Consider the following 23,360-nt stretch of genomic DNA (forward strand, 5'->3'; position numbering starts at 1 on the left):
AAGGGAACCTGTTAGTTAGGATTAAGGTACATTGCTAGGCATTGTGCAACTTCAGTCTCAGTCATGCTGAAATCTTGTTTCACATGTGCCCTTCTCCCAGCAGCTCTGTGAGCAGTCCTCTCTGTGCTGAGAGTGGAAATCTAGGGAGCCACTTTTCAGACCTGTGTCCACTCCTTGTGCTCAGCCTAGACTGATGGACACCATGTTTTCTTCATTCCCACTTGCTGTTGTCCTAAATGCTTCTAAAGCCCAACATGACATCAGGGATGAGCCCTGCACTTTGATTGGTACATGCCTAACATTCGACCAGGCTTTGCAACCACTTGGAACCAGCATACCATTCCCAAAAGTTCATGTGGTAGAGGAGAAGAGTTGGGGATGGGGCAAAGTCAATGCCAGCCACAAACATTGGCTAGCTACCAAGCCCAACTAAGACTTGTAGAGCCCTCTGTTCAGTGTACTATTGTGGCATGTGCTGACGCTGTCTTCATCTTTGTTTTCCTCTCCAGCTTATGATAGATACACCTACAAGTCCAATAACCAGTGGATTGCCATTGTTTTTTGTAATAACTGTGACTGCCATAAAGCAGGTAAGGAAACACAGGTGCTTTAGAAGGTACTCGCTTAGGGCAGATGGACATGCTTTGTGTAATACAGAATAGAACTTCCCTGTGTTCAGATTACTTCCCTGTCTTCCAGAATGTGTAGGGCTGCTTCCCTTGTGCTGTGGCATCATCACACTGCAAAGCAGTGCTTAACATGATGTCATGATGCCTCCCTGTGCAATCCTGTATGTTGCAGAGGATAAACTTGCTACAAGAATGGCTTATGTGACCTACAATTCTGACCTGAAACATGTCAAATTCATCATTTCTATACACCAGTGAGTGGAGAATCTTGGGCAGAAATGGACAGTTGTGGAGCAGAGTCCAGATATGAGTTTGTTGTACATGTTCTATGGATTTGTCAGTTCATCTGAGATAGAATGGGAGATGGTTTGTATGTAATGGAGCTCGGCCAGCCAAGTTCTGGGCACGTCTGCTGCTGTTGCATCTGTTTGGACCTTCATGAGATTTGAGCAGCATTCTACTAGACTCTAGCTTCTAGCTGAAAACAAGTAAATATGTTTTATGTTGCCAATCAAGCAGGTCAGCCTAGGGTTATTTTTGTCTCGCTGCCATGCAGTCAGTGACTCATAGCAACACCCCTAAGTGGGCAGTGACAGACTCACCCTCAGTTTTTGTGCGAGGACTTTGTATGTCAGTATGCATCATAAATTCTTATTTCCAGCAGCCTCACACTTACCCAGAGGAGTAAGTTCTTGCATAACAATAGCTTATGTACTGAGAGAGGCTATGCTGTATTTGAAAGCTGTACACATCTTGTTTTTGTTTTTGTTCTTCCCAGTCTCCAGGCCTATTGTAATTGCCTTGTCACAGCCTGTCACTGCCTTGCATTCAGTCAAGTTAGTGGTAACTAAGGGAAGACCAGACATCTGTGGCTTCCTCTAGACTCTCATGACCCTTCTCCAGGCATGCCTACAGGAGTTCTCACACCAGCTCTGTCTTCTTTTGGAACATTTCTGTAATACACATGCTGGCCATAAATATGGCAAAATCACTTGAGTGTGTCTTGAAGGCGGCATTAACTGTATTTGACAATGCAGTGAGAGATTCCACATGAGCTGAACTGCAACACCTAGCAGATTATCTCATTGGTGGACGTGACCTGTCCCATTTGTAGAGGACATGTGTCATAGCATGTCTGCAAGCAGGTGCTGTGATGGAAATTCTAATAAGTTTCTGAGGCTATCTGTGTCACCTCTTCCCGAGTGAATTTGAGTTGCCTATCAACAATACAAAATACTGCTTATTTTCCCCTTCTATCCTAAGTCACTTTTTTCTCAGCCCAACTATCACAAAGCCAGCTAAAAAGTTACATTTCTGGTCACAGAACACAATTTAAAGTGGAAGGAGCACCCTACCTAGAGCCAACTGGGCTGCCAGTTGCTGATCCTTGTTCTTGACTTGATAATATTATACAGGTGACTCCCCATTTATGTGGGGGTTATACTCTGGACTCCTATGTGCATAAAATTGCGTAAAATGGGGAGCACCCCTGGAAGGGTCTTCAAGGAGGCGCAGTGGAGCTTTGTTGAACTGCTCAGCCTCCATGCCTTACAGCTGATGTGCAGGGTGGTGCAATAGCAGCAGCAGCAGCAGCTTTCCTGCGTGTCAGCTGAGGAAGCCCTGCTTCCCCACCCCGGCTCACTCAGCTGATGTGCAGGAACCTTCGCCATGTGTTAGCTGGACTGGTCAACCAAGCACCGCTGCCCCCCCATATTTCACAAACAAGTGCCACAGTTCATCTCACGTGAGCCAGAGGGACAGCAGAGCTTTGTCAACCAGCCTAGCTGATGCGCAGGAAAGAAACTTTCCTGCGCACATCAGCTGAGCAACCTCAACAAGCCTCAGGCTCACTCCACAGAGTCTGAAGAGGAGCTCCTCTTCGGGCTCTGGTGACAGCCTCTACGTGAGCTTGGATGGGCAGCGGGACTTCTCAGCTGACACACAGGAAAGCCACAGCTGTTGCTGCGCTACCCCAGATGTCAGCTCTTAGGCTGAGCAGCTCAATAAAGCCTTGCTGCCTCTCCAGCTTGTGAGGATAACCTGCCTGGAGCCCAGAGAGGACATCCTCTGGGGAGGGTCTGTTTGTGAGCCAGGCAGACTCTCCAGGATGCTCCCCATTTCCAGTTCCCCAGCACTGCTCGTGTGCACGGTTGCGAGCAAATAGAATGTGCATAAATTGGGAGTTGCCTGTAGTTATCAGCAAATTGGTTGCATAGGTGCTTTTGCTTAGGCAGTTATGTGTATTGTTGGCTTTCCCCTCCCCCCCAAAATGCTTCTTTGCATCTTTTCCAGGGCTATGAAGATTGGTTACGCCATAAAGCAGACAATGAAGTGAATGGAGCTCCAGTGTATGTTGTTCGCAGTGGTGGCCTTGTAAAAACAAGATCAAAGAACATTCGGGTAGGTGTGTGAGTGGTGCAAAATGATTTTGAACATTTCAAAAGTGTGTGTGTGTTTGTGTGTATATACATGCAAATTAAAAAGGCAATTTAAAGGGCCGTTGCTTTACATAGCGTGTGTTAATGAAAGTTACAAAAATATTTTTGTGAAGGTGTATTTGAACAGATATTTTTGCCTGTCCTCTCAGGTGGGAGATATTGTCAGAGTAGCCAAAGATGAAACTTTCCCTGTTGATCTCGTACTTCTGTCATCTGACAGAGCAGATGGCTCTTGCTACGTTACTACTGCAAGCTTGGATGGAGAAACTAATCTTAAGGTCTGTTTTCATCGCCTTTTGTATACCTTAAGTTAGAAACAGATTTAGGTTTTGTTTCCTGATAACCAAGATTGATATATTCCAAATCCCTCGTACAGAAAAGGAGAATGTTGAATTCCCCTGGGTGCACCTCATAATATCAGAATCACAAAGCATGTTGTTCAAACCAAGGTCTGCATCAGTAGTGACATGACCTGGAGAAAAATGAACCTAATTTCAGTTATACCTGTACACATTTAAAATAGCAAGTGACAGAACTGCAGTTGATGTATGTGTTTACGGTATTCTGATTCTGAAATAGTCACTACCGTCTGCCCTTGAAAATAATTTTATAACTCTCTATAGATAGAAGAATCTGTAAGAAAAGTATGTGCTGTGCTATGAACAAAACTGTGTGTGTACTACTGCCGTACCAGAGATGCAGGGCTTATGTGCATGTGATGATGTGTGCATTCTGTACGCATAGGGGTCAGTAACTTGAGGGGATGGCTGCCCCACCCAAGATTGATCTTCCGTGTTTGCTCATCAGTCAGAAGCCTGCAACAGTTTTATCAAGTGGTGTGCATGTAAATCACCTGATAAGTCTGTCATCTGCATTGCTCTGCTAAATGATGAGAAATCTAAACACTTTGGATTTCTGAACAGATGCAGCATAGTACGGCTGACTGATTTTTCAAAAGGTAATATGCACATTTTGGCAAGTTAGCACTTGACAAATCGTCGTTTATGTGCACTCAGTGTTGTTTTGGGAGCTGATGATGTACTGGAAAATTTAAGATGTGGTTTGGAGGCTTAGTTGGTATCTTAACCAGACAGCTCTGTTTAATGTGTGTGTATATGTGTGTGCAATTTGCAAGCCTATGTCTTTATAGCATTTGCACAATATGCTGCTTATTGTTGCCTAATGGAACCTGGGTGATTATTTCTTTTTATTTCAGACACATGTTGCAGTCCCCGAAACAGCAGTATTGCAGTCAGTTGCCAATCTGGACAAACTTGTAGCTGTTATAGAATGTCAGCAACCAGAAGCAGATCTATACAGGTGCCATTTTTTATAATATAATTTTTCCCCCCAAAGCGGATTTGGAAAGCAATATTTATAGTGTTCTAAGGATTAGATGATTTTGCAGGAAACACTTCTAGAAATTCTAATCTCTGTGTGAATGCATGAGCTACTTAAATCTGTAAGTACTAGCAGAGAACCTTGCAGTGACTGAAACATCCACTTCTTAAATGATAAAGGGCCAGATAACTTAATGTGGGGTAGTCAACCTTTTTATACCTACTGCCCACTAATGCATCTTTCTAGATGGTAAAATTTTCTTAGTGCCCACCAGTGCTCGATGGAAGGAGGATTCAGCTTGTGCCGTAGAACCCCCTGCCGCCAACCTAGAATCCTGAAACGCCCACTAGTGGGCAGTAGGGGCCAGGTTGACAATGCCTGACTTAATGGGTCAGTAGATTTGAACATTCATCTGCATCACTCTGCGCAGCTGTAGAATGAGAACAACTGTCCCATAATTTTCAAAAGCTCTGGAGATCTGTGTAGTTTCTTTTTTAAATCAGTTACTTTTGCACTGCCCTATCTTCAGCATTTGTAACAGATCTCTGCAACATTCTGGAATCCTCCACAAACCAGGAGGATTTCTTTGTCAGATCACGGGGTTGGGTGGGGCGGTTATTGGTTTGTTTTGTTTTTTTATTATGTATTTTGTGTTTTCGTTTCGCATTTATTTTCTTTTTTGGTCAGCTGCCCTATGATCTTCGGATGAAGGGTGGTAGACAAATTTTATAAAAATAAATAAACATCCTCTTCCTTCTATTGCATAGTTGTTGCTAACTCGCAGAGCTGGAATAGAAGAAATATGTCTTTCTGACACATTAATCTCTTTCACAGATTCGTTGGACGAATAACAATAAGTCAACAAATTGAGGAAATAGTACGGTAAGCCAAGCGTTGGTAAAGGTCATGTGATTTCCCTTGAATTCAAACAGCATGTGTTTACAGCAGGGCTCCACAGCTTGTGAACCACCAAGCTGGGGGCAATCCTTCAGCCACCAGGGATTCAGTAAATGGCTTGAATCTCAGTGATAGAGCACATAATTTGCACATAAGACTTTCCAGATTCAGTGCCTCGCATCTCCAGTTCATAGAAATGCTTTGTAAAGGCATCTTCCTGAGGCCTTGGTGAAGTGCCGCCAGTACAAAATACTGCGCAAAATGAGCCAAGGACCTGGCTCTGTATGGGACAATTTTGTGTTTTTGCTGCCTGCCTGGGACTGCCCAGATCAGACATAGGTGTGGCTGCTGGATCATGGAGGCATGAGCTGCAGTTCCTTAACTGAGTTGAGTTAAATAATTAAAAAAAAACCCTCTAATTTATGCTAAGCCCATTCAGTTTGGTTACATGACCTGGCAATCTCATGTAAGTTATGCTTGCAAAAAGTGTGTTGCAACTCTATTTTAAAGACTCGTTTTTCCTCTTCCAGGCTTAGGCCAGACTCCTGAATGGAGATTGGCTCTGGCATACTTTACGCTAGCATTATTTAACCCATTGTAACTTATGCTGGCTTTCCACATTTAGGATTGCCCCTTAATTTCCTTCTTTTGTGCTACTTGAAAAATTTGGTGTATTTATTGAAACCACCAATCTTATTTGACAGGTATTCATAACAGAATTAAAACCCACAAAAACTCTGCTAGATCAGGCCGTAGGTCTATTTTAGTCTAGCATCCTACTTCCTCAATATTTTGATAGCATTTTTATGAGAAAATGACCATATTTATTGTGTAGCAGAGAACGTTCAGGTAGTTAGTAAAGAATTTGCTTCCTTATTCCAGAGCTTGTTTTGCTAGTGCATAAATGCTTGTAGGGAGTGTGCCAACTTCAGTTCCAGTGCAATTAGGCTTTCTTTGTAGCAGAAACTCTGAAGAGGTGGCTATAGGTTGTGACTTCTTCCTGCACTTAGCAATGCCATGAACTGCTGTATCCCAGCTTGACCAGTTTGGAGTGAACTAACTTGCAAAGCCAGTTTTTATTTCTTGCTGATAAGATCCATTAATCATGTCAATCCTTTAAGAAGATGTATCTCTCATATACTAATCCTGAAGTTACAGATGTCTTATAGAAACTGTTTTTCCCTAAGTAGACTGCCCCACCACCAGATGAAATGTGATCTAATGCAATTGATGATTGTTCCCCCATTTATGCCTAAACGACTTGGTTTCTGTAGACAGTCAATCAGAGAAGTTTCTGGCGTGCACCATGCTTCTCCCCTAAAGTAGCTTACAAACAAGTCCTTACACCAATGTTTCCCCGTAACATTTCCCCATATCTTTCCTCTCTGGGGTTATAGCTATGGGAAAGAGACTGACAACACTCGTCTGGGTAGCGGCCTTATTTGACCGAGGGCCTCCATTTACTGACTTGACTCTCCTGGAGAGTCCTTAAATGCTGGTACAGTAGCTACTGGAACAGCAGGAGTTTCAAGCACCCCAGGGGTATCTGTTAAGAGTAACTGGAGGAGTTGGAGTTGTTACTCTTGTCCTTGCAGTAAAAAATAACACAGAACTGTAATTTTACAAGTTCAACCTCTTGTTTGCAAAGGGAAATGAAATTGTGAGTTGCCCAAGGTTTGCATCTTGTTAAATGGTAGGATAATAATGACGTTCTAAAAGAAACACAAGCTAATACAGCCACTGTTCAGTGGTGTGAGCATTACACACAGATGCTACACTTGCTACAGGTACAAATAATCCTGGAGTTACTGCAGGAATTTTTGAAATGTGCAGATAATTAATGTTGCGTGAATTTATTGAAACCAAACGTTCTTTAGTTCTTAGACGTACACAGTAGAATTAAAAGTCCTTCGGGATCATGCTATAAGTCTGTTTTAGTTTAGCATTTTTTTCCTCCAGTGGCCAGTCAGATGCCTGCAGGATGCTCAGAAACTAGATTTGAGGATCAACAGCAGTAGGGGACCGCCACCCCCACCAGCTGGTATTTAGTAGCCTCCACACCAGAGAGAGTCCATATAGTGTTAAGACGTCTATCAAGGGCAGTCTTCCATTAACTTGCCCTAGCACCTTTTATGAACAAGCTATGTTAACTGAAATGTATACCTCCTTCCCCTCCCTCCCCATTTCATCTTCTGTTTTCAGTTACTTTAGGCAAAATAGGAATGTTACCTGTTCTGTTTGGCTCTTGACTGTTACCGAGGATGAAATGTCACGCATAGCTTTCTTCACCTTGAATGAACCATAGCTTTATCCCTGTTGTTTATTCTCATTTGGTGCAAGTTGCATTTTGGAATTGGTGGAGTGGACATCTAAGCAAATACCTGTTGATACATTGTGTTCTGTCAACATAAAAATTGACCTCTTTCTTTTTCAGACCTCTTGGACCTGAAAGTCTCTTACTTCGTGGAGCAAGATTGAAAAACACCAAAGAAATTTTTGGTTTGTAACCACATAAGTATTTCACAAATTGCTCAAAGATTCTTGAGGCAGGTTTCCCAGAATGTACGGTAGTTATCTTTTGAGCGTCAGTCAGAGGGGAACACTTTGGTGTACTTTGAATCATCTTCCCACTCTCCCTTTGACTAGGCCACTGGCGTTGCTATTCACCAGCATAGCCTGAGTAATCAGGGTGGCTTAAGGGCCCACACCCATAATTATTAATGAACAGTTTCTGCAGACTGCTAAAATAATCACAGACTAAATGTGCTGCAGAAACCCAGCAGACCCATCAACCAGAAATGCAGTTACCAGCCCCGTGAAGCCTTCTTTTAGAATAAAATGTCTGTCTGGCTTCTAAAAACTAACAGAAAGGTTGGAGTTGGTCCCTTGGGAAAGGAGTTTCACAGACTTCCTGCCATTCCAGAGATGGCCTTGTCCCAGGTACCACCGTTCTGCCAAACATACTTTGGGTGAACACAGAGCAGAGCCCCTTAGGAAAAGATAGAGTTTGACGCATTCTGGACACAAACAATATAGGGCTTTTAAAGGGCAAAAGAGGCACTTTGAATTGGACTCTGAAACCAACTGAAAGTCAATGAAGATGTTGCAAAACCAGCATATCTCCATTTGGAATACCTTAATTAATACCCTGGTGGTTATATGCTTGACTAGCTGTTTCCCAAGCATGTTTCAAAGAGTGAAAAAGCTGATGCAGTTTTGTGGAGCGTTTGACTTAGGTGGCTATTACTTTCAAAGCAAATTTCACGTGCAACTGCAGTACATTAGATGAAATGTAATAATAATGATAATTAATACTTTGATGTATTGCCTGCCCTTCACCATAAGGTCTTGGGGTGGGTTGCAGCAATTTAAAATACAATATTAAAAACAGTTGAAAACAAATGGCAGTCACAAGAGTAGGCTGAGTCCTAAAAACCTCTCTCTTTGGGGTCAAAAGCCTGAGTAAAGAAGTGCATCTTCAGTGTACAACGCAAACTGCTTAATGAAAATGCTAGACACAACTCTTCGGGGAGGAAATTCCACAACTGAAACATTATGGTTAACGGGTTTCACATACCCCTTGTATAATGGATATTAGCACAGACTTCAGAAAAAGCTCACAATAGGACTTAAATTGGCTGTGTTTGGACATAACTTTGTACAAGGCAGGCCTGTTTTCCCCTTCTGGCATGACCATGAGAAGAGCAGAGGCTGCTTCTTCCATTTTTGTATCACAGTTCAGCATAAGCAATGGTTAATACAACAATTGGAACGCGGGTGGCGCTGTGGGTAAAACCTCAGCGCCTAGGACTTGCCAATCTTCAGGTCGGTGGTTTGAATCCCCGCGGCGGGGTGCGCTCCTGTCGTTCGGTCCCAGTGCCTGCCAACCTAGCAGTTCGAAAGCACCCCCGGGTGCAAGTAGATAAATAGGGACTGCTTACTAGCGGGAAGGTAAACGGCGTTTCCGTCTGCTGCGCTGGCTCGCCAGATGTAGCTTGTCACGCTGGCCACGTGACCCGGAAGTGTCTTCAGACAGCGCTGGCCCCTGGCCTCTTAAGTGAGATGGGCGCACAACCCCAGAGTCGGACACGACTGGCCCGTACGGGCAGGGGTACCTTTACCTTTACCTTTAATACAACAATTAGTTGAAATAAAATAGCTTCATAAACAATGGTTAGCAGTTGGTTTTTCCCTAACCATAGTGAGCGACAGTTAGTCCATAGTGTGGGATGGCAAAACAAGCTGCAATTAAATTAAAACAGAAGCAACAACTCTCAAAGGCCTCCTTACAGCTGTTGCCGGTGTTGGGGAGGCAGCGGCGGTAGCAGGGAGTGTGCACTGCAGCTAACTCTCATGACGCTAAGCTGGGATTTAGCTTTGTATCTGAACAAGCCCACAGTTTCTCATAACAGAGTATTGCTACAAATCTAATGTTTCTTGTATGTCTTTGCAGTCACAACGATAAAAATAGCACTCTGCTTTTTTTTTTTTTAATCAGCTCATGCTGCAGATACCAAGTCTAAACATTGATTTTGTTTGTTGTAGGTGTTGCAGTGTATACAGGAATGGAGACGAAGATGGCATTAAATTACAAGAGTAAATCACAGAAACGATCAGCAGTAGAAAAGTATGTGTCCTGCAGATTTTCACTGACTGGAAAATTGTAATGCTTTAAAAGTTCTCATAGGGTATTGCAAGCTGCAAAACTGGAAATTTTAAGTGCTAATTTTCTGGGGAATGGAAAAAGAATCCTATTGTAATCTCTTAAGTTTTTGAAGAGAACTGAGGTGTTGTGCTGGAAAATGACATGAGAATTGGGCCTTCTATATTTGATGTGAAGACAGGAGTGCCTGGCCTGCTCTGGTCCATGGGGTCACGAAGAGTCGGTCATGCCTAAACAACAACAATATTTGACGTAGTCCAGAGTATTCTAAGACTGATGAGCCGTGTCTACTTGCCCTTCACTCTCCAAGGATTTGCTTTGCTGCACTTTCTGCTTAATGAGCCTGTCCTTCCAAACTCCCCCATTGCCATATTGTCTTTCCAGTCCCTTTCCTCCCTAGGCTGGGAACAGAGGATTTCTCCTCCTGACTTTGCATCCCCTGTTCCTCATAGGGAAGAGCAGCGTTCTTCTTGCGCAACCAGAGATGGTTAGAAACAGGAGGGGAACATAAGACTGAACAGTTCTTCCTTTCTTCTGTCCCGAGCAAGATAATCTCCCTCTACTGTGGGCAGTTTTGACCTCTGGCTACAAACTAGAAGGTCATATTCACGCAAAGACGGAATCGCCCTCTTATTTTTTAACTGGAGTTGCTTTTATCTCCGTCCACAAACATGCATGGGGATGTGTTTTTGCAGCAACATATGGTTGTGTTTGAATTGTGCCCAGTCTTCCATGCTTGCTAATGAAGCTTTTTTCACAGGGTTATTGCCATCCTGTGGATATTTGTGCATTAAATCGGCACCCACCAATTTTGTTTCCTTAGGTCTATGAATTCCTTTTTGATTATCTATCTAATAATCCTCCTCTTTGAAGCAATCTTGAGTACAATATTGAAATATGCCTGGCAGTCTGAAGAAAAGTGGCATGAGCCTTGGTATAACCAGCAAACTGATCATGAAAGAAACAGCAGCAAGGTACAGTGTAAAATTATGTGCACATTCTAGGTGATTTGCCCCCCTCCCCATGCTGCCTTGCCTAGTACTAGAGGGATGTAGTCATGCTGGTTAGACAGTTACTTGCTCAGAGATTCCTTCTCTTCACTTCTAGGGAGCAGTGCCAGAAAGAAAGTTTCCCAAGTTTGAGAGACATCCCATTGTTACAAGCCATTTTGCACATTGAGTAACTGATACTGGCATTGGTTTGTGCATGCACTACCCAAGTCTACAGAGGCATATTAGCCTATGAAGTTAGTACTGCAAAAGGATTTCGTAGGGAAATGGTGCAGTGCATCCAAGGTGGCAGCTTGCAAAGGGTCCAGTATTTTATAGCAAAGGTGTATTTTAAGATGTAGCATGGTGGTTAGGCTTACATTGCAGAGAATTGAGTTCTGTTTCCGACTGAACCACAACAAAGCCTACTGGGTCATCTTGGTTCTGTCGCTATCTCTCAGACTAACTGACCTCACAGGGTTGCTTTGTGGATAAAATATGGCGGGGGGGGGGGGTAGAGCAACCATGGATGCCGCTCAAAGCTATCTGAAGGTAAGATGCAACTATAACCTAAATAAAATAAAAACAAAATAATCATCCCAGTTCAAAGCTTTCATATCAACCCAAACAGAAAGGTTAGCTTTTCGAAGGAGATGTTGGTGTGCCCAGTTGATAACAAGTGACTAAAGGACAGCAGGGCATTTTGCAGTGATTGTTATTTCTTCTTAAATAAATATGTTTCACTTTCAGTTTGGTGAATAATATTTCTCTTTCTTTCTCATTCAGATTCTGAGATTTATTTCAGATTTCCTTGCTTTCCTGGTCCTTTACAACTTCATTATTCCCATTTCACTATACGTGACTGTTGAGATGCAGAAATTTCTAGGATCTTTTTTTATTGGTTGGGATCTTGACCTCTATCATGAAGAAACAAATGAGAAGGCCCAAGTGAATACTTCAGACCTCAATGAAGAGCTGGGACAGGTATAGAATGGATGTTTCAATATTATTTCCCCCACCCAGGTTCAGAACAGTCTATAATTCCAGTATCTGCTGAATTTATTCTAAAGTTGTTATCGATCAGTGATTTTGTGTACAGTGGTACCTCGGGTTAAGTACTTAATTTGTTCCGGAGGTCTGTACTTAACCTGAAACTGTTCTTAACCTGAAGCACAACTTCAGCTAATGGGGCCTCCTGTTGCTGCTGCACCGCCGAAGCCTGATTTCTGTTCTTATCCTGAAGCAAAGTTCTTAACCTGAAGCACTATTTCTAGCTTAGTGGAGTGTGTAACCTGAAGCGTATGTAACCCTAGGTACCACTGTACTTACCTTGCATTACCTATAAGCAGAGTGATGCACAATTCACACAAGCATGGGAAAGGTGCAGAATTTTGAACTGACATTCAGTATCTTGAGAACTTTAGTTTTAAAAAGCCGTTTCCTACCCCTTAGAAAATGTGTAGAAATCTCTGAGACCAGAGAGAATTCAATGGGCTTTTTATTTTATAAATATTTTATTAAATTTTCAAAATACATAATAAGAAAAAAAGAAAAGAAAAATATAACCAACCATTCAATATAACTTTTCTTATATAACTAACTGGACTTCCTTGCATCTCCTTACCCTGCATTATTTATAATCAGAATGTCAGCAAATTATTACCTTATTTCATACCTTATTTTGTACTTTCCACATATTATACTTCTAAATTTAAAGTAATTTTTATCGATTGCTCATACCTTAAAATTAAACAAAATATTGTCTTAAATTTTGACTTTTTCTTACTTATAACTTAATTTTCTATTTTACAAAGCCTATTCGCTGGAGCTGGTATTTTCTAAATCGTGCAAATACTTAACATTCATACAACTTATAATATTTTTGTAAATAATCCTTAAACTTCCTCCAGTCCTCTTCCATTGTTTCTTCTCCCAAGTCTCGAATTCTGCCAGTCAGAATTCAATGGGCTTTTTAATTGCTGTGGGTTGGGGCTTCATTGCAATGCAATAGTGCCTCGATCCTTTTTATTACCTAGATGGTAGAACAAATTGCATGGCACATAGTTGCCTCCTGAAGACCCCAGTTTCAAAATTCCAGTACTTCAAATGAAAAGGAAAGGGGAGACATTGGAGAGTTCTTCCAACTGGAAGATGGACAGTGGACCAGTGGCCTGGCTCTGCTTAAAACAGTTTTGTACATTCAAAACTAACTTTCCATAATGCAGGTTGCAGAAACCAGAGATTTGTGTTATCTTGATGCATGTTTGTGTGTTAGGTCAACAGTGGTGAGCAATTCATGATAAACAAGAGAAAGTACCGTATTTTTTGCTCCATGAGACTCACTTTTTCCCTCCCAAAAAGTAAGGGGAAATGTGTGTGCGTCTTATGGAGCGAATACAGGCTGCGCAGCTATCCCAGAAGCCAGAACAGCAAGAGGGATTGCTGCGCAGCGATCCCTCTTGCTGTTCTGGCTTCTGAGATTCAGAATATTATTTTTTCTTGTTTTCCTCCTCCAAAAACTGGGTGCGTCTTATGGTCTGGTGCGTCTTATAGAGTGAAAAATACAGTACTTTTATGCGCTAAAGGTGAGAGAGTGGCTTTTCCCCAGTGTTTTGCTGTGTAATGGGATTTGAGTACCACTCCCAGTTCAGCCTTGTGTCCTACAGATCACATCAACATTTTGTGTGCAGGTGGGGGAACAGACAAACTTGGTTTCACTGCTCCTAAACCTATTTTTCTTATCTCTCTTCTCAACTTACCATAGGTGGAGTATGTGTTTACAGATAAAACTGGTACATTAACTGAAAATGTGATGCAGTTTCGGGAATGTTCTATTAATGGTATAAAGTACCAAGAGATCAATGGCAAACTGGTTCCAGAAGGGCTGATTGAGGATGTTCCAGATGGAATACAGCCTAGACTGGTAAGATTTTCTCCCAGTTTCAATTGATTAATGTCTCATGTAGTATTCCGGTTAAGTAGCTTAACACTCCTCAAGATTGGATTCCAAAAGGGACTTATTGAAGTGTTCAATAGGAAAATTGAATGATCGTTGAGTAGAGGTTTAGGTGTGTGTGTGGTTTTTGTTTTTGTTTTGTTTTTTAGGGACAATGAATTGTTTATATGGAGAGAACAGCTAGGTGATGTGCACACTTACTTCGAACAGTGTTCCATGGGGCATTTTCCAAGTTAACGTTCATAGGATTGCAGTCATGCATCTTGAGCCTATCCATGTTCTTGCTTGGAAGCAAATCTGATTTCTAGCAGTGGGGCTTTACCCCAAGTGAGTGCTGCATAGGAGTGCAACCTTTAGCAAGAGCGACTATATACGTTGTGCATCCGCTTGTCTCATTTTTGTGTGAGAGAGACTTCTGGATTTTGTGAAATGTTGCCTTGTGTATTGCCCGAGCTCACAATACCACTGCTGCAAAGGATTAGTAGCACCATGTTTGCTGTAAGATGCGGATCCACTATAACCCTGCAGCATTTAGGACATTTTATGATGCCAGGTTGGGTATTTCCAAGGTTTGGCGGTAGACAAGTGTCGCAGTCTTAGGGTCCAGGAAAAGAAAGTGATTATGTTGCTTGCTGAGAAGTTGCCTCTCTTCCCTTTTGGTCTGAAAGTTCCACAGGTTTTAGTAACTCCTTTCTTTAGAGAAGAATAAAAAGAATTGCTTGTCAATTTTATGTTAACCTGTATTAATACCATGTTTTGCCTTCATGTTTTAAAAACAGACGGAAGAGGAGGAAATCTTCCTGAAAGCTGTTTGTCTCTGTCACACGGTACAAATTAATAATGACCAAACTGATGGCATTTGTGACAGTCCTTGGCGTAGCAATGGCATATCCTCTCAGCTGGAATACTATGCCTCCTCCCCAGATGAAAAGGCTTTAGTTGAAGCTGCCCGCAGGTGAGAATTAGAAGCCAAGGTTCTGTGCATTATTTAGCAGGCAAAAATGGCAACGCTGGAGAAGTTGAAACTTGCATCGTTTGTCCCGTTGAGCCCGGAAGAGCAGGGAGTGATGAAACAAGCTTTTCGCCTTTCCTTGATTTAGCTCATAAAGCAAGCGTAGCTATTGGAGTACCAGTAGGTCATGGTAGAGAGTATGACTTTCTTTAACATCTCATGGGGCCCCTGGAGCAGCTATGCATAATGAAGTAGTGACTCAAGGTCGTCATCCAGAGGAACTTTGCACAAGGCCAGATCTCTGGCAGAAGGGTAGCAGTGACTTTTAGCCCCTTCCTTTCCTCTTCAAGCTACATCCCTTCCTCATTGGTAACTTTCCTTTAATGAAAAGGTGCTTTTGAGATAAGGTCAGCTGGAATGTCAGCCGCTGGTACTGTTTTTGTATGATGTATACACAAATATATACAGAGGGGGGTATTGTTAGATGTTTTAAATTATTACACGGACTATTTCATTGATAGGACAAAGGACTGTATTGAACTAATATAAAACTTAATAAAACAATAATTTTCCAATACAAAAAATTTGCAGCTTACAGCTTTTAGTCAAAATGTAGCTCCTGGGTGATGAAATAGACGTACCATGATATTTAGAGGAACCAAAAGATTTGTGGAAAAAATGTTAGAAAAAGAATACAGTGGTGCCTCGCAAGACGAAATTAATCCGTTCCGTGAGGCTCTTCGTATAGCGGTTTTTTCGTCTTGCGAAGCAAGCCCATTGACAGCTTAGCGGATTAGCGCTATTAGCGGTTAAGCGGCTTTTAGCGATCAGCTGTTAAGCGGCTTATCAGCTGATCAGCTGATAAGCGGCTTAGCGGCTTAGGAAAAGGGGGGAAAAAGGGGGGAAACCCGCAGGAACTCACAAGACATTTTCGTCTTGCAAAGCAAGCCCATAGGGAAATTCGTTTTGCGAAGCGCCTCCAAAACGGAAAACCATTTCGTCTAGCGGGTTTTCCGTCTTGCGAGGCGTTCGTCTTGCGGGGCACCACTGTACCAACCCCAAACAGCTCAATGATCTCTGAGCTCGATTCGTGGCCAGTGACACAGCAGGGGAAATTAAGAAGTATTACTGATTAGTTCTATGTCTGGAATCACGATTGCTTGTACAATGACTTTAATTCTTCTTTAAAATATTGTTTTATTTCTAAGATAATTCTTCCTGCTGGAGCAGGGCAGTATAATGCTTTTTGGTATTATCCAAGCAAATTGTTTTCATGGGAACACTTTTTTAAACTGACTTCTTTCTTCCAAATTTTTAAGGGTTGGTGTTGTGTTTACTGGAGCAAGCGCAGAAAGTATGGAGCTTAAAAGCTGTGGAAAGCCAGAAAGGTTAGTAATTAAGTAGTAATAATGTTTCTCAGACTGCTAAGATTCTGTGAGGTGTCTCAATCAGTGTTGATACATCAAACCAATCTGCATTATGCCCTCTTAGCAAAAAGCAGTTTAACTGGCTTGCCTTTAATCTCAGAGGAGAACTCTCTTTGGCAATCACTCGAAGCTGAGTGAGATTGACGTCCATAAACACGGTTTTAACAGTGAGTCCGTAAGTGACTGTGGAGGCCAGTTCTGGATCCACACATCCTTCCACAGTGGGGACATAGGTTTCCAGGTGGGAGTTGATCACGGTGAGGGTTTGCCAAGCATGCCTTCCTCTTAGCACGTTTTTCCCTTTCCTGAGTTTGAGCATCTTCAAAGCCCATGACACCTTTGGTAAAGGCTGTTCTCCAGTTGGAGAGCTTGCAGGCCAGTGTTTCCCAGTTGTCAATGTTTATACTACATTTTTAAAAAAATTGCCTTGAGAGAGTCTTTGTTGACCACCAGCAATACGCTTTCCATTTTCAAGTTTAACTGGAAACTCATTGGGCTCCTAAGTTCAGTCTCTGGCATTTCCAGTTAATGGATTCTTATATATTAGGGTGGAGGTTAAACAAGACTTAGTTAGATGGGCCATTGGTTGGACTTATTATGCCTATTGATCAATTTGTCCAGTTATGTCATATTATTAATAAATGACAAATGGAGGCAGGCCTGAAGGCAGATTTGATTGCAATATCTACACCATAGTTAGCTTATTTAGTCATTATCTATGATACATTGCAACTGCATGAGGTGGGGAGGGGAAATGCCAATTATATAATATGTTTGCTTGAAAATATGATAGCTGTATGTCGGTCACAGATACATTCTTGTCTGATTGGCAGTGGCTCTTCATAAGCCACGAATGAGAAGCTTGTTGCTTTTAACTGTTGCTTGACAGGTTACAGCTTTAAAACATTCCAGTGTTTTAAAACACGTTAGGATAAATATGTAGCGAGCATTCTGTTTTTTTCCAAAGTGTATATTCTAATATACAATGAAGAGAAGTGTGTGGTCCTAAATTGAGTTCCTCCAAAGGAAAGGAATTCTGAAAACACAAGGAACGTAGACTTGGAAATGGAAGAGATTTGGTAGAAGGATTATATCTAGAAACATGCTTGTTTCTGTACACATATTCTTTCTCTACACCTGCGTCTTGAGTCTCAGATGCCCCTTGAGTCTCGGCGCCTTGTCCATGTTTGAGGGTTAAAAGCTGCTCCCTGTTCCTGCATCCACCCAGTGTCTGAGCTGGGAGAAGGCTGCTTCTTTTCTCCAGCCTCATCAGTGCAGCAGCAGACATGTAGTTTTCTGTAGCTCTTGTGGTTCTTTAGATTCAACAATTTCTAGAGGAGTAGCTGCCTTAGTTTTGGGCAGCAAACAGCAAGAGTCTTGAGTACCTTAAGTAACTAACAAACTTATTATGGTACGGTCCGTAAAAACTTGTGCCATAATAGATTTGTTAAGTCTTTAAGGTGCTACAAGACTCTTAACAAGTAATACTGTATTGATATTTTTGCCTTCAGTTTTTTAATACATACTGTAAACACGATCGTTCCCTTTTGAAGGTACAAATTACTACATGTTTTGGAGTTTGATGCAAATCGCAGAAGAATGAGCGTAATTGTAGAAAGCCCATCAGGTAAGAAACATCATGCATATTTATTGCTCCTTACCTTCTTAAAACCAAAAATTCCTGCTCAGTTTCCTTGTTGGGGACTCTTCTGGATGCTAAACAGGTTACTATGAACTGTAAACATGATTTACACTTAAATCCTTTCCAGGTGAGAAGCTATTATTCACCAAAGGTGCGGAATCCGTTATTCTTCCTCGCAGTACAAGGGGAGAGGTAGAAAAAACCAGAATTCATGTGGATGAATTTGCTTTGGTATGTACAAGTGTTTTTTGCTTTTCTTTAAAATTTGTTAGTAGATATCTACGTAAAACTTCTGCTAAACTTGAGAACCAGTTAGTGCTGTGGTTGACACAGATGACTTATGGATACAGAAGATTGATGACTGTTCAATGTGGGACTAAGAGCTGATTCATATATGGGGGATTCCCCGCCCCTTGCTGTCTCCTTCAGGGGCTTGTGAGCTCAGACACCCAGGCAGAGTTGTGTAAAAGTTGAATTTGTGTCAACTACTCTCTGCTGATAGGCTTCTATGGCCACTGTCATTCCCGTGATGTGAACGCTTTGAAAAAGTGCCACTCCCTTGCGAGAGGCCAGAGCAGTGACATGGAGGCTATCCCATTTTTAAATCTGAATAATAATAGAATGAAAGCTGCCTTTTCCAGAGTACCTGCAGATTATGGTCAACCAGTTGTATTGTGGAATTGGTTTTTGTATTGCTTTTGTCCTTCAGGTGCTCTTCCTATCATTTCTCTTCAATTTGTTTATTGCAAGATATGGGGCAGCAACAACAGGCCTCTGGGTGTCAATGATTGATTTATTTCTGTACCACAAACACATATAAAATATATGCCATGTACAAGATCTCATTTAACACCACACGACAAACAAAACCAAAGCAAAATACATGAAAGAGAGTAAAGTACAGAATGGGTCACCACCCAGCTTGTAAAAAACAGGAAAACATTTAGAAATCTGATGGATGTCAGCTGGGCCTATCTAACGCTGAAGTAACCCTTTTTGCTTTTCACAGAAAGGATTAAGAACTCTGTGTGTAGCTTACAGAAAATTCACCGCTAAGGAGTATCAGGAAGTCGAAAAACGCCTTTTTGAGGCAAAAACCGCTTTACAACAGCGGGAAGAGCGATTGTCGGAGGTGTATAACTTTATAGAAAATGACCTGGAACTGCTTGGAGCTACAGGAGTGGAAGACAAGTATGTACTACCTGAACTAATTATTCGGATGTGGGACTTTTGCCCACCCACTGCAGGGCAGCTTGCAAATTAATCTGTTCCATGCAAATTGGGGATTGGTTCCCTTCCTATGGGGGTGATCTGAGCATATATCCCACCCCTCAATCACATATTGTGCCATGGTAAGCTGTGTTCATGTAGCCAGAGTCTGTGATGCTTCTCACCCTCTCAGAATGCAAGAGAGTACAGTCAGGGCCATTGCACCTGTAGCTGCAAGTGCAGTAACTTCGCTCTGAACTCCATACTATCATGGGAAGTGAATAGGCAGCATGCAGTTTCTACGTATCGGACTGAAATCAATGCTCTCGGCATCAAAACCTTGGGTGTTCAGTGGCTGGAAAATCGTACCATGTGGCTGTGCTATATACCTTGTGCCAGCCAGCCTGGCACTAGAAAAAATGCCTGGCAATAGTCCTCCTTGGGATTATCCTCTGACCACTTCAGTAGCAGGCATGAGCATTCACTGAATTTGGTGAAGTATGTTACCAAATACAAATGTTTAAAAGTGAGGTGTGTAAAGGCTTTGTGTAGAAGCCTAAGATAACGAGTGCCTCTTGAAGCTAGTTGCAGGTATTATATACATAATATACATATATAATGTGCATTATAAGCTCTACTGGTAAAAGGTAAAGGTAAAGGACCCCTGGCAGTTAAGTCCAGTCGTGAATTACTCTGGGGTTGCGGCGCTCATCTCGCTTCACTGGCCGAGGGAGCCGGCGTTTGTCCGCAGACAGTTTTTCCGGGTCATGTGGCCAGCGTGACTAAGCCGCTTCTGGCGAACCAGAGCAGTGCATGGAAACGCTGTTTACCTTCCCGCTGGAGTGGTACCTATTTATCTACTTGCACTTTGACGTGCTTTCGAACTGCTAGGTTGGCAGGAGCTGGGACCGAGCAACGGGAGCTCACCCCTTCATGGGGATTCGAACCACTGACCTTCCGATCGGCAAGCCCAAGGCTCAGTGGTTTAGACCACAGTGCCACCTGCGCTCTACTGGAGCCTGAAACAAAGCACTGAACTTGGTATTAAAACTGGAATTCAGCGTAATGAGAATTTGTGGAGGGTTTTTAATCCCAGGGTTAGGATAATCCCAGAAACCAGAGCATTTCTAGAATAACTCTTCCAGTGATTTGAGAACAGGGCTTCTTTAGTGAAACCAGACTAAATCAAGCTGGGCTGGAGGAGAAGAGTGGAATGTGAATTAAAATACAACCCCCCCCCCCCGGAAGCCCCGGGAGCGATCCGTGAGAGCTCCTGGAGAGGAGAAATAGAGGTTTTGACAGCTGTCAAAGGAGCTGCCAAAACTGAAGAACAAAAAGAGAACTTTGTTACGAGGACTTTGCTGGTTACATTTGTTATAAATTGGATATAAACTGTTTAAAACAAGGAATAATAAGTTACTTTGACTGGTGGGTGAGATCGGGAATGAAACTGAGTTACTATAATCCCTCTAGAGGAGCTGTGGGTTATTACAAGTATCGCTGGCATGAAATTTGAATCGGACATTTTATCTCCTGGGAAACTGCAGAAATGGAACACTATTTTGTCTACAGAGGTCTACACACTAAAGGAGACAATAGATTTATCTATTGAAGAATGGAAGGGACTTGACGTAATGTTTTGTTCCTGAATAACAAAGCCTCTGTAGAGGAATTACAAGCTTTTTGGAATTAGAACATTTGTGCAGGAGAGCAGGGGGAAAAAAAGGAAAAAAAAGAGGAGAAGAGAGAACATCAAGAACAACAAGAAAAACAAGAACTGGACAAAGTTGGAAGATAGACCCTTTCTAAGATTGGACATTTGAAATTAAAGATGATTAAAAGATGGTAAAGATTACTAAAAAGACGGCAAAGCGGACTGGTGAAGGATTATGGCTTAGATTATGGTTCAGATGTGGGAGCTCCAGGAGACAGTGGATTTGATGGACATTGGGAACGCAACCGGGAAAGGGGGGAGGGAAATTTGGAATCCAAAGGGTGTTAAATTATATTTTATTCTTTTTTTAATTCTTTTATGTTAATCTGTATATTATATTAAAGAGGGGAACTCGTGGAAGGGAACAGGTCGATTTTAGGGGATGGGAAAATATTTTTTAAATTGGGTTAATGATAATAATTTTAAAATTTGGGGTAAGAATTTGTTGAATCTATTTGAAAGAATTGGAATACAAGAGGGGGTGGGGAGGGGGAAGTCCTGGAAAGATGATATTGAAAATAAGGCCTTAAATTTGGATGTTTTTCTTTTTTTTGTTATATTTGAAAATCTTTAATAAATATTATTTAAAAAAAAATAAATAAAGCACAGTGAGACACATAATCATAAACAAATCAGTTGTAGCATTGTTGACAAGAATGGCTTGTTTTACTTTCAGACTCCAAGACAAAGTCCAGGAAACCATAGAAGCCCTCCGACTGGCAGGTATTAAAGTGTGGGTGCTCACTGGCGACAAGCATGAAACTGCTGTCAGTGTCAGTTTATCCTGCGGACACTTCCATAGAACCATGAACATCCTGGAACTTGTGCAACACAAATCAGACAGTACATGTGCAGAGCAGCTGAGGCAGCTAGCCAGAAGGTAAAATGCTGTGCTGTGTCTGGGTGGATAACGTTAACAGCTCTTAATGCAGAACTCTCTCGATACATAAATAAGCCAGTCACTTTGCATCTCCCATCTTTGCTGCATGACTCTTCATCTGATACTAACAAGCCTGTTGCTTTGGGAAGGGAGAGGGAATCTTTGTCCTTCGGGTTCTTTTGAGGATTTGGTCTTCAGCAAAAGGGGTGGGGGTGAGGAATGGATTGCAAGCAGTAACATTTCCTCCTTCCCTTGTTAGAATAGAGGAGGACCATGTAATCCAGCATGGGCTGGTGGTGGACGGGACCAGCCTCTCCCTCGCACTCAGGCAGCATGAGAAGCTCTTCATGGAAGTCTGCAGAAATTGCTCTGCCGTCCTGTGCTGTCGCATGGCGCCTCTGCAGAAAGCAAAGGTAATTTGCTCAGGTTGCAGGGTCATCTGGCAGCCACGATCTGCTGTGGAGGCGCCCTCAACACTTGTTGCATCCTCTGTTATTTATTTAATCCCTTGCTAATGGACTGGTTGAGAGCAGCGTAGCCACTCCCTTCCTATCTCCCATTCAAGTACAGTGGTGCCTCGCAAGACGAAATTAATCCGTTCCGTGAGGCTCTTCGTATAGCGGTTTTTTCGTCTTGCGAAGCAAGCCCATTGACAGCTTAGCGGATTAGTGCTATTAGCGGTTTAGCGGCTTGTAGCGGATCTGCTGATAAGCGGCTTATCAGCGGATCAGCTGATAAGTGGCTTAGCGGCTTAGGAAAGGGGGGAAAAAGGGGTGGAACCCACAGGAACTCGCAAGACATTTCGTCTTGCGAAGCAAGCCCATAGGGAAATTCGTTTTGCGAAGCGCCTCCAAAACGGAAAACCCTTTCGTCTAGCGGGTTTTCCGTCTTGCGAGGCGTTCGTCTTGCGGGGCACCACTGTACTCTATACTGACATAGTCTCTCGCACTTGAGTGGTTATAGAGCAAGCCTGAAACATGTGAAAACATTACAGCCCACATTCTTACTCTAGGCATCAAAAATTAGACTTCCAGCTACCATCCAATAATACATTACTCCCTTAATCTGTGTCCGGAGAACAGAGGTGGTAGGTCCTTACCCCAAGGAGCTTAGAATCATAGAGTTGGAAGAGACCACAAGGGCCATCGAGTCCAACCCCCTGCCAAGCAGGAAACACCCCTGCCAAGCAGGAAACACTCCTGACATATGGTTGTCAAGCCTCTGCTTAAAGACCTCCAAAGAAGGAGACTCCACCACACTCCTTGGCAGCAAATTCCACTGTCGAACAGCTCTTACTGTCAGGAAGTTCTTCCTAATGTTTAGGTGGAATCTTCTTTCTTGTAGTTTGGAACCATTGCTCTGTGTCCGCTTCTCTGGAGCAGCAGAAAACAACCTTTCTCCCTCCTCTATGTGACATCCTTTTATATATTTGAACATGGCTATCATATTACCCCTTAACCTCCTCTTCTCCAGGCTAAACATGCCCCGCTCCCTTAGCCGTTCCTCATAAGGCATCATTTCCAGGCCTTTGACCATTTTGGTTGCCCTCCTCTGGACACGTTCCAGTTTGTCAGTGTCCTTCTTGAACTGTGGTGCCCAGAACTGGACACAGTACTCCAGGTG

At 42.5% G+C, this 23,360-nt stretch overlaps 1 protein-coding gene across 10 annotated transcripts in view; it reads left to right on the plus strand.

Annotated features, from left to right (window-relative positions):
- Window positions 1-23,360, plus strand: part of ATP11B (ATPase phospholipid transporting 11B (putative)) — an 85,973-nt gene that overhangs the window by 25,427 nt on the left and 37,186 nt on the right. For all 10 annotated transcript variants that reach the window (XR_013839362.1, XR_013839363.1, XM_079977673.1 and 7 more), the window contains exons 4-20: window positions 510-590; window positions 2,922-3,029; window positions 3,217-3,345; window positions 4,284-4,387; window positions 5,243-5,290; window positions 7,740-7,804; window positions 9,851-9,932; window positions 10,792-10,942; window positions 11,744-11,941; window positions 13,722-13,880; window positions 14,693-14,868; window positions 16,185-16,253; window positions 17,846-17,919; window positions 18,062-18,165; window positions 18,944-19,125; window positions 21,534-21,737; window positions 21,997-22,150. Coding sequence is in view for 8 of the 10 variants with exons in the window: in XM_079977673.1 (XP_079833799.1) it covers window positions 510-590; window positions 2,922-3,029; window positions 3,217-3,345; window positions 4,284-4,387; window positions 5,243-5,290; window positions 7,740-7,804; window positions 9,851-9,932; window positions 10,792-10,942; window positions 11,744-11,941; window positions 13,722-13,880; window positions 14,693-14,868; window positions 16,185-16,253; window positions 17,846-17,919; window positions 18,062-18,165; window positions 18,944-19,125; window positions 21,534-21,737; window positions 21,997-22,150 (2,088 nt within the window). In the remaining 2 variants the exon portion in view is untranslated. The remainder of the gene's footprint in view (window positions 1-509; window positions 591-2,921; window positions 3,030-3,216; window positions 3,346-4,283; window positions 4,388-5,242; window positions 5,291-7,739; window positions 7,805-9,850; window positions 9,933-10,791; window positions 10,943-11,743; window positions 11,942-13,721; window positions 13,881-14,692; window positions 14,869-16,184; window positions 16,254-17,845; window positions 17,920-18,061; window positions 18,166-18,943; window positions 19,126-21,533; window positions 21,738-21,996; window positions 22,151-23,360) is intronic.

This window comes from Podarcis cretensis (assembly GCF_951804945.1).
Source record: "Podarcis cretensis genome assembly, chromosome: 5".
Classification (NCBI taxonomy): Eukaryota; Metazoa; Chordata; class Lepidosauria; order Squamata; family Lacertidae; genus Podarcis; species Podarcis cretensis.